Here is a 16,129-nt window from a genome sequence, read left to right as displayed (position 1 = left end):
TTTCATTCTTTAAAAACTCTAAATCTTTTGTATATTCTAGTCTGGAATACTATTGTCACATTTGGGTTTGGTCTTACAAGAACACCCTTTTTCTTTAAGACAAAATGGAAAAAAAGATTATAAATGTAATTTAGTAGATTTACTCAAGCATGCAAAATTAAATTAGATTTGCTCAAGCATGGAAGATTAAATTAGATTTGCTCAAGCATACATATGCCCAAGCTTTTGACGCATAATTGTAAAGTTGAATCTCTTATCTTTTTACTATACAATAATAGTTTCTGCTTTTGTGAACTATCGTGTACCATCTACCATAATTCAAATAGTCACAAATAGCTGAATATAGCAAAGTTACATCTTTTTACTGTGACTGTTCCTATTATAAAATTAAAAAGAAAAGTTTTTGAAACTAATAAAATTTTTCTTTAGAAAATAATTTGTATCCTTGATAACGGAAAAGGTATGTATGCAGAAGAAATCAAGGCTTTTTTAAGTTACTTTCTAACACAAAAAGATCGCGGTATTGATTATGAAGAACCTTTGAGCTATGGTTTTTTGGATGGCAATATCTCTAAGTTTGGTGTCGGTGCTACACAGGCTGTATGAATTTTGTATTTTGATTAATTTATTTTGTATGTTATATAATAGGATATAGTTTTAATTATGTATTTTTTATATTAAATATATTTTATATATTATAGAGTAAAATGTGGTCAAATGATATAGTTAAGAGTTAAACATTTTTTGTCAGGAAAAAGATTAAAATTTTTTTATTCTAGTTGTTGAGAATTTTGAGCTATATTTAAATATATAAAAATCAAAAAATTGTTCATTATAAAATGATATTCCATTTTATCTCTTATGTTTGGAATAATAAAATAGTGGACAAGTAATCAAAAAAAATATTCTATTAAAATGAACAACCAATATAATTATAACAAAATCAACAACAAACAACAACAACAAAAACAACAACAGCAACAACAACAAACAAAATCAATTATAACAAAATCAACAAACTAATAATTTTTTTTATGCTTGTGATAATGAGTTATTTAGTGATCTTGGTGGTTAAGTTTTCATTTGTGTGTTAAAACTTCATTTGTATGTTTTTGGTGCAATAAAACTTTTGTTTATGGTGGTGCTTACGTATTGCATTGGTATGTATGTTTGACAAAGCCAAACCTTGCATTTTGAATTTTTGCTTATTGAAGCTTCGCCCTAAACTTAAAGATTTGCTCTATTTGCTAAAGTTGCTCTATTTGCTGCTGCTATTGTTGTTGTTGTTGTTGTTGTTGTTGCTAATGTTGTTGTTATTGTTGTTGTTGTTGTTGTTGTTGCTATTGTTGTTGTTGTTGTTGTTGTTATTGTTGTTGTTGTTGTTGGAGTCACTGTTTTTGCTTGATCTCTTTACTGCTTATCATCAAAGTTAAGCTTACATTGTTCCCTAGCTGCTTTTTTAACAACTTAGGTGGAGATGCTGGTGTTTCAAACATATTAGCAATTTGTAATTTTGAATAATTGGTTTTGTTGATGGCAAGTCAAAACAAAACAGCATTTTGAACTACAATTTTCTGTGTGCCCAAAACCGCTCTGAGTGATGAAGTATTGCCAATAGTTCGAATGCTTAACTAGTGGATGTGGATGATACTTATAACTCCATTAGTGGATGGAGCTTGTACCAATATTAGAGTATGGTTAGAAAACAGAAAAAACTGACCTTGGTGTTGCAAAAAAGTTGTATTTTTTGATTCATTTTTTATAGTTAATAGTTTATTTGTTGGTTTAAAATTTAGATGAGGAAGTTATCAAGATTCGTTTTTTCAGGTTAGACAATCAGTTATAAAAGGCCCATTTACCAATTTAACAAATAACATGTTTTATTTAACTCCATAGTTTACCATTTCTGTTTTTAAGTGGTTTTAATGTTTTTTAATTTTCACAGAAAACAGCAAATTTAATTAAAAATATTTTATAAAAATATATTAAAAAAATTATTTTACCCTAATTTAGCCTATATTGTGCTATTGTAAGATTATATTAATTGAAAGAATCATATGTTTATAGGGTTTTTACCTTGGAAATACAATAAAAGTTGTAACAAAAACAAAAGACTCAAAGTTTATCAATGAAATCTCTATATCAAAGGTATTTTTTACTTTGTAATAGTTTGTAGTTTTCCAAACTTTTCAAATCTTTATTTTGAATCAAGGTTTTCTTTAATGTTTGGAATAACATGTTTCTAACAGTTCAATTTATTGCCCCCATATTTAATGCCCCCATATTTAATGTCCCCATATTTAATGTCCCCATATTTAATGTCCCCATATTTAATGTCTTCTGCTAAGTTGTAGTGATGTTAAACAAATCAAAGAAACAAGAAATGCAGTGAGATGATGAAGAAGACAAAAACTCAATGACAACTTTTAATTTTTTGCTAAAGATGACATTTTCAGTCAAGATAGAAAATGCACAAAATAAAAAATAAATCTTGATGGTTTTTGTTACAGATTACTTTTTAAATTAGACTAATCAAAAACTACCAGGATTGCAAATATTGTTTGTTCAATTCGGAAATCTAGACAGTTCAAACAGTTATATTAATAACTCAGACCAGTCAACATAATGGAAAACATGATTAGGGAAAATAATTCCAAAATAATGTTGAGTAGAATAAAAATTTTAATAATAAATTTTAAGAATAAAATAAAACTTTTCAGTACATAAAGAATAATAACAGTAATGATTTTTGTTGGTCAAAACAAGAGAAGCTCATTTAGCAGCCACCATATACAATGCGTTTTTATAAATTGTCTTAAAAAAAAAACATCATTAAAAGAACCAGCTCAGAAGAGTAAACAGTATTTTAGCCAAAGAATAATAAGAGGTCCATAAAATATCAGAATTAAGAGTGCTGAACTAAAAAATGCTTAGCATGCTTTGCAAACAATATAATGCTTGTATATAAAAACATGTATTTTCTATTTTGTGTATATGACCTGGAACTCATCAATTAAAATAGACATTGTTATAGTACATGTCATTGTACTAATATTTATTATGAGTGAGTGGGATGTAGAAGCTTAAAAAGAATTTTTACTAACACTCAAATCAAAATAAGAAAATATACAAATAAGTATTCAAAACAATATTTATTGGTATAATTAAAATGATTTCTAAAAATTTGGAAAAAGTTAATTCCTGTAATCTGTATATAAATATAAAAAGTATTTACATAAAATTAGAAGATAAAAATATAAGAATAAAAATATAATAAAATAAGTAATACAAGCACCAAAATAAAATAAGAATGATTTCTACTGCACCACTATTTAGATTTTGAAATATAAATAAGTTAGAAATATGGATTTAACTCTGTGTAAACAACCTCTAAAGATATATTTTTTATGTTAATTCACATTCCCAAGGTCATGAAGGCCAATACAGTCAGGGAGGCTACTTAAATTGTGGTTACAACCTTCAACTCTATAACTCTAAGAAACGAAACTTAATGAACAAGGCCGCTGCGCAAAGAAACAGGTTGAGCGCAGTACTACCAGGGGCGTGGTGGAAATTTAATTCAGAATTTCTTGCTTATGTTGCAACCACTCTACCAGTACATCACTACTGCATATGTATATAAATTTACAAAATGTCATTTTTTGTCACATGTTTTGTGACAATAGTAACATAACACATGACAAAAATGTTTTACCAGCGACAGTTCACAGCCTCCAGCTGAACCAGTATCGCACTAAAAAAAAAAGGTTCAAAAACACTTTATAAAATAATTTGAAGAGTAGCAACCTTTTATAACTTCAAACTTTTCTTTTAAAATTAGGATGTTTTGCACGAAAGAGCAAAGTATAATCAGCCAGTGTTTGTTGATGAGAAATGCATACGAGCACCTGGTGATACTTCAACACTTGATTTGAATGAACTACAGTGCATAAAATTTTTGGTAAATATTTATTTGAACCACATGTTTGATACTTGTTTTTTTTTGTTTGATATTTGTTACTACTGTTTATTGTTTATAATGTTGCAGGTTTTTATGAAATGATGGTTTTTGATAAGCCTTTTATGTAAAATTTATCATAAAATTTAAAGACAAATAAACCTTTATTTTTTAAACAGTTTTTTCTTTAACTTTAATTTTCTTTCTATTAATTATTTTATAAATATATAAATATTAATTATTTTATAAATTTAAATTGTTTTAATAATCAAAATTTGTTAGAATAATGAAACAATATTTTAGTTAAGATATTGTTTTACTAAAATAAATTTTTCACTCCATATTTTTTTTACTTAATATTTATTTTGAAATATATTTATACATTTTTAAAGTTATTTTAAAAATTACTTTATATTAATTTATTTTTATATTTTATAAAGCAAAAAAATAAAGTTGTGGTGCTTAATGGGCTCAAATATCTTAGGATATGCATTATATATTTCAAGATATGTATTTAAAAATTTAAATTTTAAATATTTACTTAATTTTTATTAAGTATACTTATACCCCAGTTTAATTCAAATACTAAAATATTTGAAGTAAACTGGGGTATAAGTAAAGAGAAAAAAAAGTGAACAGAGAAAAGTTTTTTTTCTACAGCTAAATTTTTACTCTTTAGAAAAAAAGTTTTTTTTTCAAAAAGTTGGTTTTTAACTGAAATTAAATTTTGCTTAACATTTATTGTTAAGCAAAATTTTTATTTATCTAATCTGTTAATATTTTTATATTTTTTTATATAATTTTTTTTATATGACTTTAAAATAACTTTTAAAATTTATTTATTTAAATTAAATTTAAAAATTTTAAATTTATTGCTGTTGTTAATGTTCAAACAACTCACACTGAATTTGCAATTCAGTGCAAATTCAGTGTGAGTTTGCAAAAGACATCAAAAAAGACAAAATATCATTGTGTAAAACTCCAAATACAAAATACAACATAAGGCAACTTTTCATGATCACAATCAAGTCCAAATCATGAAGTATTGCTACACCTTCTCAATGTATCAAGCTTAATGACTGAAAAAGTTTTTTTAAATCTATCAAATTTAAAAACCTAAATGATCAATTTTAAACAAAAATAAATAATGTTTTTAAGATAATAACCAGCAAAGAAAAACGAAAAAGAAATTTTCTCGTATTTGCTCATGAAACCAATAATCTATACAATTTCAATAATTTAGAAGAATCAGTTAACTTAAAAGTTAACCAAATTGCCTCAAAAATAAGTTTGAGTTACCAAATACCAAGCAAATTTGCCAGCGTTTCTTACGTTAAAAGAAAACCTTAAATAAAAATTAGCGTAACAATCTACAAATAAATTAATGAAAATGTCAAATCAATGTTATCAATTGGTTTAACAGCAACCTAGATAAAAAGAATTGTTTTTTTTATTCAATTTGATATAAATGAATTTTACCTGTCTATAACAACAGAAATATTTAATAAAGTCATTTCCTTTGCAAAACAATACACTCTGATAATAGATGACCAACTCAAAGTTATAAAACAAAGGCATAAATCTCTCCTTTATTACAACAAAAGCATGTAGATAAAAAAACTAAATCATAAAAGTTTTGACGTAACAATGATAGCACTGAAGTTTGTTTACTCATTGGGATTTACATACTCAACAAACTATCAGAAATAATTAAAAAATTAGGCATAAGAGACATAAGACTAGAATTTTAGACTCAGCGAGCTTGAAAAAACAAAATCCAAAAATTTAAAGATATAGATGATTTTAAATATAGAACAAATTATTAACAAATTAATCTATTATAGAATTAAAAACAAATTTTAAACCAGTCGACTTACTTGATGTAACCTTCAATTTAACAAAAAACACCTACAAAACTTTTTAAAAAACCTAAATGACAGCCTCCAATACATCCATATTATAACAACCCCCTTCCCTAAACAACTAATTTTCTTTAAGCCAGCCATCGAAAATGGACCTTAATTAGAAAATTTGAGAGATAGAGGACTTTTTTTTTTAAGTTGGAAAATAATATTGCTACTACCCCTTGTCAACAACTGTTCATGACAGGTTGGAGCTTTTTACCATACGCAGGCGCATATTTTTTTTAACACGGTAGCTTTAACAATTTTTGATTAAAAACTTATCTTTTTGCAAATAAATTTTTTATTTTTTAAATATCTAACACTTCTTTAACTTTTTCTTATAGTCTATATAATGAAAGTAACACCAAGTTGGATGTTTTTAATACAATTGTTGAGGTGTATCCTTCCCTAAAAAGTTCATTAAAATCACATTTATATGTCTCAATTGTCTAAGTCTTAAATAAAAGATTTTTGATTTCAATATATATTTGTAACATACTAATTTGTAAAATTACTCTGAACAAAGTATACAATAATCTCACTTCTTTGCATTTCTCTTGTTTTCAGTTCTACTTTGGTGTCTTTTCATCCGTCCATAAACATTTTTAGAATCTTCAGATGTTAGTTTTACAGCTTTTTCTACCGATTGAAAATTGTTTGGCAGATCAGTAAGAGAGAGTTTATTGCCAGTTTGAATGGCTTGTAGTAACTCATATGAAGAAACAAAAACTGAAGTAGAAGGCTCAACCTGTATCAAAGAAACCTCAATTAAGTCTGTCCAAACATCAGCTTTTTCAAGGTTCAAGGGCATAACTGTCTTAGCTTTGATTTTAAGCTTGAAATCTGAATCAATATCCCTGGATAACCTAATCTGCAGAGTTTGATTAAGAGCACAATCTCTTACAACTTTTTCATCATCTAGTAGCATAGCATGAAAAAAGTTTTCTTGACAGCAGCAGTAGGAGTTACCTTGAAGATTTTTCAATACATTCTTTTGAATTCTGCTATCCTGTTTATTAACTAACTATTGTTTTATGAAAAAGCTTTGGTGCATCTTTGTAATGCTGTGAACTTTTTGCAGCAAACCATATAGGACAATATACCTGGACTATGTACTTTGTGATGCAGTTTAAATCGTGTGTGGGTATATCAGTTCTTGCATGAATAATCATAATTCTTAGAGCAAGAGTAAGCCACTGTGTATGGAAAACTGGGCCAGGTTTCTTGTTAGTATATTTTGTAGAAATGGAAACTTTAGCTATTCCAATACAGTACTCATAAAGTCTGTACTCAAATTGCAAATGATGTCGGTATTCACATACAACTCTATCTCAGAATCTATGGGAACAAATTGAATTAAAGATTGTTCATGCATAAGTATGTTAGATGCTTGTTCACCAATAGAGCTTTTATACTTTTTCGGGTCATTAGTTTGTCCATCTATTTCAGATGTAACATGGCAAAGTGGTAGTTCACACTGGTGAAGCAAACAACCTACTAAATGAATGCTGCGTTTCAAAAGCTTCTCTAATTGGACAACTAAACCATTATCTATACCAGTGTTAGAGCATGTATTGTCAAGAACAATACTTCTAAACTTTCAGCATTACCATATTCAGTTAGGACATTTAATGTTGTTGAAGCTATTGTACTACCTTTACCATTTTCCATTATAACATGGGTCAGATAATTACTAGAAAAAGGATCATTTTCACAAGTAAAAGTGAGATAATGTTCGTCTCTGGTGGTTCAATACAAACAGGGTCACCATTATTCTTGCATTTCATTGCATGAACTAATGAATTTTTGTCATTTTTTCCATGCATACCGATTAGTCGCTATTCCATAGTCTATTAACGCAGCTGTTGCTATTGCAGCTGTAGCAGCATCACTAACTTCATACCTTATTGCAGCTTTAGCCAAGTTATTTAAGTCTGTGTAGTTTCTTTCAACAACTATTTGCCCTTCAAACACTTTTAGCTGTATCTAAATTTGAGGATTCAACACTAAAACTATCATCTGAACCAACTTCCGATGTGGCCTCTTTTTTTTCTCTAATAAACTTTTTTGCAACCCTTGTTGCCTCTACGTGGTCCACATTGCCTAACTGCCAACTTCCTTTTGGTCCTATTTTGGATCTTTGGTCCTTTAAATATGCTCTTTCCAGTACAAGGACCTAAAACAAGATATTTTAAGTTAAAGTGACGAGTTAATGAAATATAAAGTCAAATGATTAGAGATAAGCAATTGATGCTCTTTTCTTTTACCTAATCTACCGTTGTTGTGAAGTGTATCTGTTAATGCTAATAGTACTGGTAAAATAAAAACTGCATGTATTACCTTTCTACTTTCCTCACAAAGACAAACTTTTCATTGTGCAATCGCTTTTACGACATCCAACTCGCCTAAATGTTTAATATTTTAGTTTTAAATCAAAATCATTCAAAAAGTATTTATGACATAGGTTACAGCAAATCTTATAAAGCTAGAGTGGGGGAAGGGGGGTGTAAGTTGATTTGGTACTGTATTTTTATCTTACATATAAAATCCTTAATATTTAAAATTTTAAAAAAATTTAATAAAAAGATTTAAAATTATATTTACCTATCTTTACAATCTTCAATAATTGGAAGATTGCACTGACAAGCAGATCAAACAACTTTTCCAGTTTCAGCTCTACAGAATTTTTGAAACACTCTAGAAATTGTTTTTTCAATGGTTTATCTTTTATTAAAGGGAGATTTGAATTAACTCTATCTAGGTAATCCAGCAAATCTTTTACTATTAATACAAGTTTTGTTTAAAGCCTTTGTAGGTCTTCCAATCTTTTTTGAGCTCATATTTGTATCACATGAATTTATTATGTTATTAAAAAATAAAGAAGATACTCTTCAATTAAACTTACTAAAGTAAAATATATTTTGGAAATTTAAACATGGTATAAACAATTAATATTAACATAAATCCAAGTACAAGCATGATATAAACAACTCAAAACATTATTACCACGATCAGATTATATCAAACAATGGGTTATCTTGTTAATTGGCATGAAACAAATTTACTTCCTATTATTTTTCATTCTTCATCTTCTTTTAATGTTTTATAAAACTTTTGTAAATTGTTACAAAAATGCTTATAAAATGTTTATTAAACGTTTTTGTAAATAGTATTTTGAATTCTATGTTTAATTTTTAGATATATTGTTTATTAGTTAATTCATTTACAATCAAATTATAAATGCTTTCAAGTTCACTTTACTACTGCAATGGCCAATGTTATGTATTATATAACAGGTGCACAATTGATTTAAAAGCCATTTAAAATAAGTAAACTAACTTGTTTGTAAGTGCATACATACCAACTTAAAACAATTATTTTATGTATTAGTTTGGTGAATAGTTTTTTTTATTCGACCGTAAAGCACTATAGTTTTCTATAAATTTGCCAATATACCAAAAACCGCCTGAGAGTGTTTGCGAAACTTTATTTCGGACCTTAAGTGATTTCATTGTGAAAAATGCACGTTTTAATTTGTATTTCCCAAAAAGATTTAAGATTTAAAAAATTTTTTTTTTGCAGCAAATAATTAATTTATCCTCAATACATAAGCTGCACACTAAGCCAAGTGCTATTCAATACATTACACTGGCTTACTCAATATGCTTATATTACTCAATATATAATTTACATATATTTATTATATGCAAAGCCTGAACAACTTCTAAATAAACAGGTTCAATAATAAAATATTAACAATATTTATGTCATATTTTTATCATATTTTTTTAATTATATTTTTGACATATTATTATTTATAATTATATATATCAAAATGATTAGAGAAGTATCTAAGAAAAGATCAAAACTTTTTTAAAAAATGTTTCAGATCTTTTTCCAGTCTTTATAACAATTTAAAAATAAAAACAACCTAAAACTGACCTGACTAAAGTAGGATTCTTTAACTTATTTTATTTCTTGCTCACCACTTTTTTCAATTTATAGATAATACATCTTTTTTACAATCAAATTTGAGGCTAAGTACTTCCTGGTGCTTGAAATTCTTGAAATATTTGAAATATTAACTGTTAGAAATAAATTTATTAAGTGAATTACTTTATTTTTAATTTCATCTGAAAACTCTTGTTTAGTATGTTTCCCTCTCATCTCTGGTTTTGGTGTACCATTCAAAGAATCTTTTTTTTCATGTTTATTGTAAATAATGTTTTAACTAATACATAGTGTTAGTATAAAAAAAATTTTGCAAACTTTGATTTCTTCATTTGCTACAACAAAAAAATATTGAAAGGAATATTGTCTTTTTGAAAACCTACTTTAGTCTGATGAGCTGTTATTTTATGCCTTGTATAAATTGAAATCCAGGGCTTAGTGATAAGACTATTTTTGTCCTCTTTTTGCTCTGGCCATTTAAATATTTATTTATACATTTTGGTATTGTAGCATTATTTAAACAGCGAAATATATACATTAAAAAAAAGAAAGAAAATCAAAAAGTTTTGACTATTTTTGTCCATATTGTAGTTAAACTGTTTAATAAAATTTCTTATTTAACTCATAAATAAGTTTTGCATTGTATTTATACTTGCAGTTTTCTTTACACATTTCAAAAAAATTGTTTTTGGTGGAATTATATTTTATGTATTACTTACATAAGACTCTCCAGACTGGCATAATTTCCTACGCTTTTTTATTTTTCAATTTTCTGGCTGTCTAGATCTCTTTTTAATTCTTTTTTTACTGCTGGTTTCAATAAAAATATCTTTATAAAATCTATATAAAAAAATGAACATGAAACAGTTATGGTTAATATATGAAGTTATAAATTGTAACCTTTGCCATCATTGTCATCAATGAAACATAAATATGACAGTGATTCATAGTTTTAACGCAGATTTTAACACATCATACAGTATATATTAGTTTTACATCAGATAAGATTGCAATGCAAAAAATGTGCTATCAATGAGTCCTCATATGTTAGCATACCTTGATTATTCTGTTTGATTATCTAAATGTTGCATATCCGATGAACAAACAATAACATTGTTGAATGAAATATCTCTTCTGTATAATATAATGACATAAAATTAATGAATATGAAGAAAATATTATAAAAAATAAAAATAAAGCAAAGTCAGAAAAACTTAAATTTACACTTTGCTTAGTAAAAAAAGTAGTATAATGGTATTAAATTTTGTTCAAATTTAGGCATTTGTTGCCTAAACAGAAATCAGTTCAGGCAAAATATTCCTAATAAAAAATGTCTTTTTGTTAATTAGGTGAACTCTGTAGCTAAAATAGCTTTGTTAAAACTGTTAGTAGAAACTTTAGTAGAAAAAAAAACTATTTTAATTTTACATCAACTATTTATTTGAAAAATTCTGTTTAAAAAATTACAACTTTGTTATCAAAATGTTGAAGACAAAAAGCAACTAAGCATAAGAGCTTTTATGAATTCAATTCACAAGACTAAGTAAATACTAAGTCTTGTAAATTACATGCAATTCCTCTGACTAAGTATTTATTTCCAAGATTTTATTTATGATTTTGAGTTTTTAAAACCGAACAATTAAATACTTAAACTTTCATATATATATAACAACTGTTAAAACTTATTTGACTCATTATCTCTATAGTTATTTTAATCATTTGAATCACCACTATATGTTTTGAATCACTGCTATCAGATGAAATACTCTGATCAAAGTCTTTCTCAATTGCATTTAAAGCATCTTGCAAAGATAGTTTCTTATTTCTACAAGCAGCCATCTTTAAGTTAAAACTTGAAATTATTTAGTTATTTTTGCCAATAGAACTTTATAGTACAAATATTTTTTAAAAAACTTTATAATGCTGAACAATTGTTACAATACACTGCTCTACACGTAGAACTTTAGTTAAAACTTGGTTAAATTATAAAATTTTAGGAAAGTGTTTTAACAGATGATACATCATCATAGTTATGTTAATAACTCATTCATAACTTTTTCAAAAATGTCAGTTAGAATCCTATAATTCTTATGTAACAAAAAATAAAAGATTGACGAAGAGTCTTTTTTTGCATGAAAAAAATGCTGCAGACTTGCTTCTGAAGTATCTTCTGAAGTATATTAAATTAACTAAAAAATAAGTTTTTAAATATTTTTATTCATTATGATATATGGAAGTTTTTTTTTATAAATTTAATAAGATTAGTTTTTATTGTATTTTATTAAATTTAGCTTGTTTTTCTTAATTGTTATTATGGAATTTTTTTTTAGTTATTATTTGTTACTATCTTAATTGTTATTAAAATTTAATTAGTTTACTTTACTTCAATTAAGAGGGGTAAAAATCTAAGTATAAAAGTATTAATTTATTTAAGTATTTAAATAATAGGTATTTTAGTTTAATTTGTTTCTTAATAATTTTTTATTTAGGTCGATGAAGAAATAAAAAGAAATCAGTTTACAATGATTGTTATCAAGCAACTAAAAACTTCTCATATAAATTATATTTGTAAAGACAATGGTTTTGAACTTTCCAATAATTTATCTCATGTCTATCATTACTATCTACATGGAATATGTGGAAAATTTAAAAAACTAGACTTTAAGCAAAACTATGGTCTTACTGAGCTGGTAATCTAAAATTAACATTGTAGTATGTTCTACCTGTTGAATATGTTTGAATGATATATATATATATATATATATATATATATATATATATATATATATATATATATATATATATACCTGTTGAATATGTTTTAATGATATATATATATATATATATATATATATATATGTATATATATATATATATATATATATATATATACCTGTTGAATATGTTTTAATGATATATATATATATATATATATATATATATATATATATATATATATATATATATATATATATATATATATATATATATATATATATATATATATATATATATATATATATATATATTTTAGAGTAGATTTCATGAACCTGGCAAGCCAAATGTGAATATTGTTATTGGTATTGATAAAGGAGGAGGCCTAAAGTATTCATCTCTTGCAGATGTTGATACTGATCTCCAAAGTCAGTATCAAATGCGATTAAAATCTGTTTTTACATTCTGTCTCAATTTAAACATAGAGGGTGTGAGTAACACTCAAATTGTACAGGTAAAATCAACTCAACTTACTTTCATTTTCGTTTTTTTTTTTTTAAATCAAAATTAAAATTTATATTATAATTTAAATCTTTAGGGTTGTTTAATGTATTTTCCAAATAATTTTGGTGAAGAAACACTTCCTTCAGAAAACAGTTTACCATCACCAATGTTTCAATGTTTTTGGCAAGGGAGATTGGCACCCTTATCTTATGTTAATAGGTTACTTTAAAAAAATTTTATTTCATTTTATCTAAAACTTAAAACACTGCATAATTACACTACTGTTTATAACTCCACTAACACAGAATTAAATTAAAAAAAAACAAATCAACTTAGTTTCTCCGCGCAGCGGCCTTGTTCGGCAAGGTTTGTGTTTCAGAGTTAAAGAGTTGAGAGAGGGTTGCACCACGAATAATAACTAAAAAATAAAAAACACAAAAAAATGAGTAGCCTCTTCGACTGTAGTGGCCCCCTTGGGCCTTGGGGAGGCGAATAATCTAACAAAAAAAAAAAAAAAAAAAAATTTGACAAAATCAAGTTCATCTTGACAATTTTTTGATCGACTTAATGATTTTTATGTCATCTTTATGCATTAAAAAATTGAACCAGGGAGACTTGGTTGACTGTATTAAAGCATACATTTCTACTTGTTAAGTTCATATTTTACAAGGTATACGAGGTATAGTTTTTTTCTTAATATTTACTCTAAGTGCTTTAAACTCCACTTCATATTTCTCAACTCATTCTTAACTATCTTTTTTGCTCAACTACTATTAATTCTTTTTTCTTAAATAATAAAATGAAATAAAATAAAAATGAAAAATAATAAAATGTTTATAAAAAAAAAAAAGATGTTTCCGTGTCAACACAGAAGTATTACAAAGACAAATATGAATACTGGATGACTACTATTTATTTATTACTTTATTTTCAAAAGATAAATTAAAAAACAGAAAATATCAGTAAACAATGTCTATTTTTTGTTTTCATATATATGAGAATAATAAATTTTATATAGCTCTATTTTTACTTTTAATTGTTTTTAGTTTGGAGTTTTGCGCTAAGCCAGAGGGACGTACCAGAAAGCAAAGAGATTGTCTACCAGATGCATGTTTTAACCGCATTCGTGGTTTATTGTTTTTTAACTATCACACACCAATATCTAACAATAAACTAAAGATTTTACTAGATACCCAACGGGATCTTTCATTTGCTATGAGTGAAGCATCTAGTACTAAAAAATTACCAAAAGAATTCAAGAAATGGTTGCAACAATGCCACAGGCTTTATGATAAGGAGGTAACAAAATCTTTCTAATAATAAACACAGTATTATGATGTGTAGCTTTTTGTCAAGTTAAAAAGCTATAAGTAGGGGGAAAATAGTCTTCACTATCACGCTTAAATTATTAAGTGGTGTCTTGATGAAGTTCAAACAAATTTTTTTATATATTAAATTAAGAAAGCTTTTGTTTTGTTTGTTTAAATACATGTATCTACTGTATTAATAAAATATATCTAATAATCCATTTTAATGGTACTAGTAATCGATGGACTTTAAAGTCCACCATATTAATATTCTGTTAACTTTAAGATGTTCATAGTATACAAATACTCTGTTAACTTTAATGACTACACAGTACTAATATTCTGTTACCTTTAAAGACTACAGAGTGCTAATGTGTTGTTAACTTCAAGGTCTACACAGTACTAATATTCTGTTAACTTTAAGGACTACACAGTACTAATATTCTGTTAACACCAACTTGGTCAGGAAGCAATGCGATCACACACAATTATATGACCACACAAATGATATTTTGTTTTGACAATTTGACCATGTCTGTTAACATGTTTTGAAAATTTGAACATATCTAAACTTTAAAAAAATCTATATTTAAAGTAATAACTTTAAATGATTGTTTAATAAATACGTAAATTTAATTTAAGCTATAGGGTTTTTTTTTTAAGTTATTAAAAAATTGTTTCTATAAAAATATAGATAGCAAATAATTACATATTTAAATAAAATAAAAGTTAAAGTCTTTTTTAAACCATTTCATGCTTTGTTTAAACATACATTTTTTATCATATTATATTTCATTTATTCGTAAAAAGTGATACATAATAAAGTAAAAATATATAAATCTTTAAAATGATTTGTTAAGTAAATTAAGTAAATAAAAAAACATTCTTAAAATTTTTTGTAGTATTTTTGTATTTGTATTTAGTATTTGTAAAATTTTTTTGTTAAAATTTCTTTGTAGTAATATAAACAAAAATAAAAATTCTTAATCATTTCCATTTTGATCAAAAGATTAAATTGCTCTTTTCTTTTGTCAGAAATGCATCACCATTGTATAGTTCCCCCGTAGCAAGACTGCTGGATCAGCTGTCTGCAATAATCAGAGTTGAAACTAAATGTTAAATATATTATTTGCTAAATTTAATTCTTTAGGTTTATTATACTTTAATACATATTATAAAATAAATATAATCATATTCTGGATGAACTAAAATTTTATTTTTTACTCTGTATTCTAAAAGCTTTAATTGCATTTATAATATCTAAAACTCAACTTTCATGATTTCATGATTTAACTAAATGGTAAATCCAACTTAAAAAAAGGAAGAGAAAGCGGAACTGCTTTACATAGCCCTCTGACAATATTTAGTGCATGGAATTTTTACTTATAATTTCTTACAAGTTTATAAAAGAGAGAAAAGTTTTTACAATGAAGATAACATAATGTATAAATATGTAAAAATAGTACAAAGAATTTTTAAAAATGGCATTTGAAGGAAAAAAAAAATTTTTAAGTTATATCTAGGAACTCAAAATTTTTTCTTTTGTGGGGAAAAGAAAATGTTATACAATACACAAAAGAAAATGGATTAGTTGTTAAAATATGGTGTAAACTTTGTGCAAGGAACAAAATTTTTACAGGAACCTTCAGTTAAAGGAGTTGCAATTATTTCTTTGAAAGCATTTACAAAGGTAACTAGTGTGATAACAAAACATCAGGTAAAAATTAAGTTATTAGCTTATTATGAATTTGTTAAACCAGGAAATACTTCATAATAAATTTTCATTTATA

General features: G+C 25.8%; 1 protein-coding gene across 2 annotated transcripts in view; it reads left to right on the top strand.

The window, feature by feature from the left end:
- The window catches only part of LOC100212735 (structural maintenance of chromosomes flexible hinge domain-containing protein 1), a 121,114-nt gene that overhangs the window by 17,181 nt on the left and 87,804 nt on the right, over window positions 1-16,129 (top strand). For both annotated transcript variants that reach the window (XM_065804082.1, XM_065804081.1), the window contains exons 6-12: window positions 430-600; window positions 2,068-2,148; window positions 3,842-3,961; window positions 12,303-12,503; window positions 12,848-13,042; window positions 13,127-13,251; window positions 14,079-14,331. In XM_065804082.1, the coding sequence (XP_065660154.1) occupies window positions 430-600; window positions 2,068-2,148; window positions 3,842-3,961; window positions 12,303-12,503; window positions 12,848-13,042; window positions 13,127-13,251; window positions 14,079-14,331 (1,146 nt within the window). The remainder of the gene's footprint in view (window positions 1-429; window positions 601-2,067; window positions 2,149-3,841; window positions 3,962-12,302; window positions 12,504-12,847; window positions 13,043-13,126; window positions 13,252-14,078; window positions 14,332-16,129) is intronic.

This window comes from Hydra vulgaris, chromosome 08, assembly GCF_038396675.1.
Source record: "Hydra vulgaris chromosome 08, alternate assembly HydraT2T_AEP".
Taxonomy (NCBI): domain Eukaryota; kingdom Metazoa; phylum Cnidaria; class Hydrozoa; order Anthoathecata; family Hydridae; genus Hydra; species Hydra vulgaris.
The sequence above is the reverse complement of the archived record's forward strand: the minus strand, read 5'-3'. Positions and strand labels throughout refer to the sequence as shown.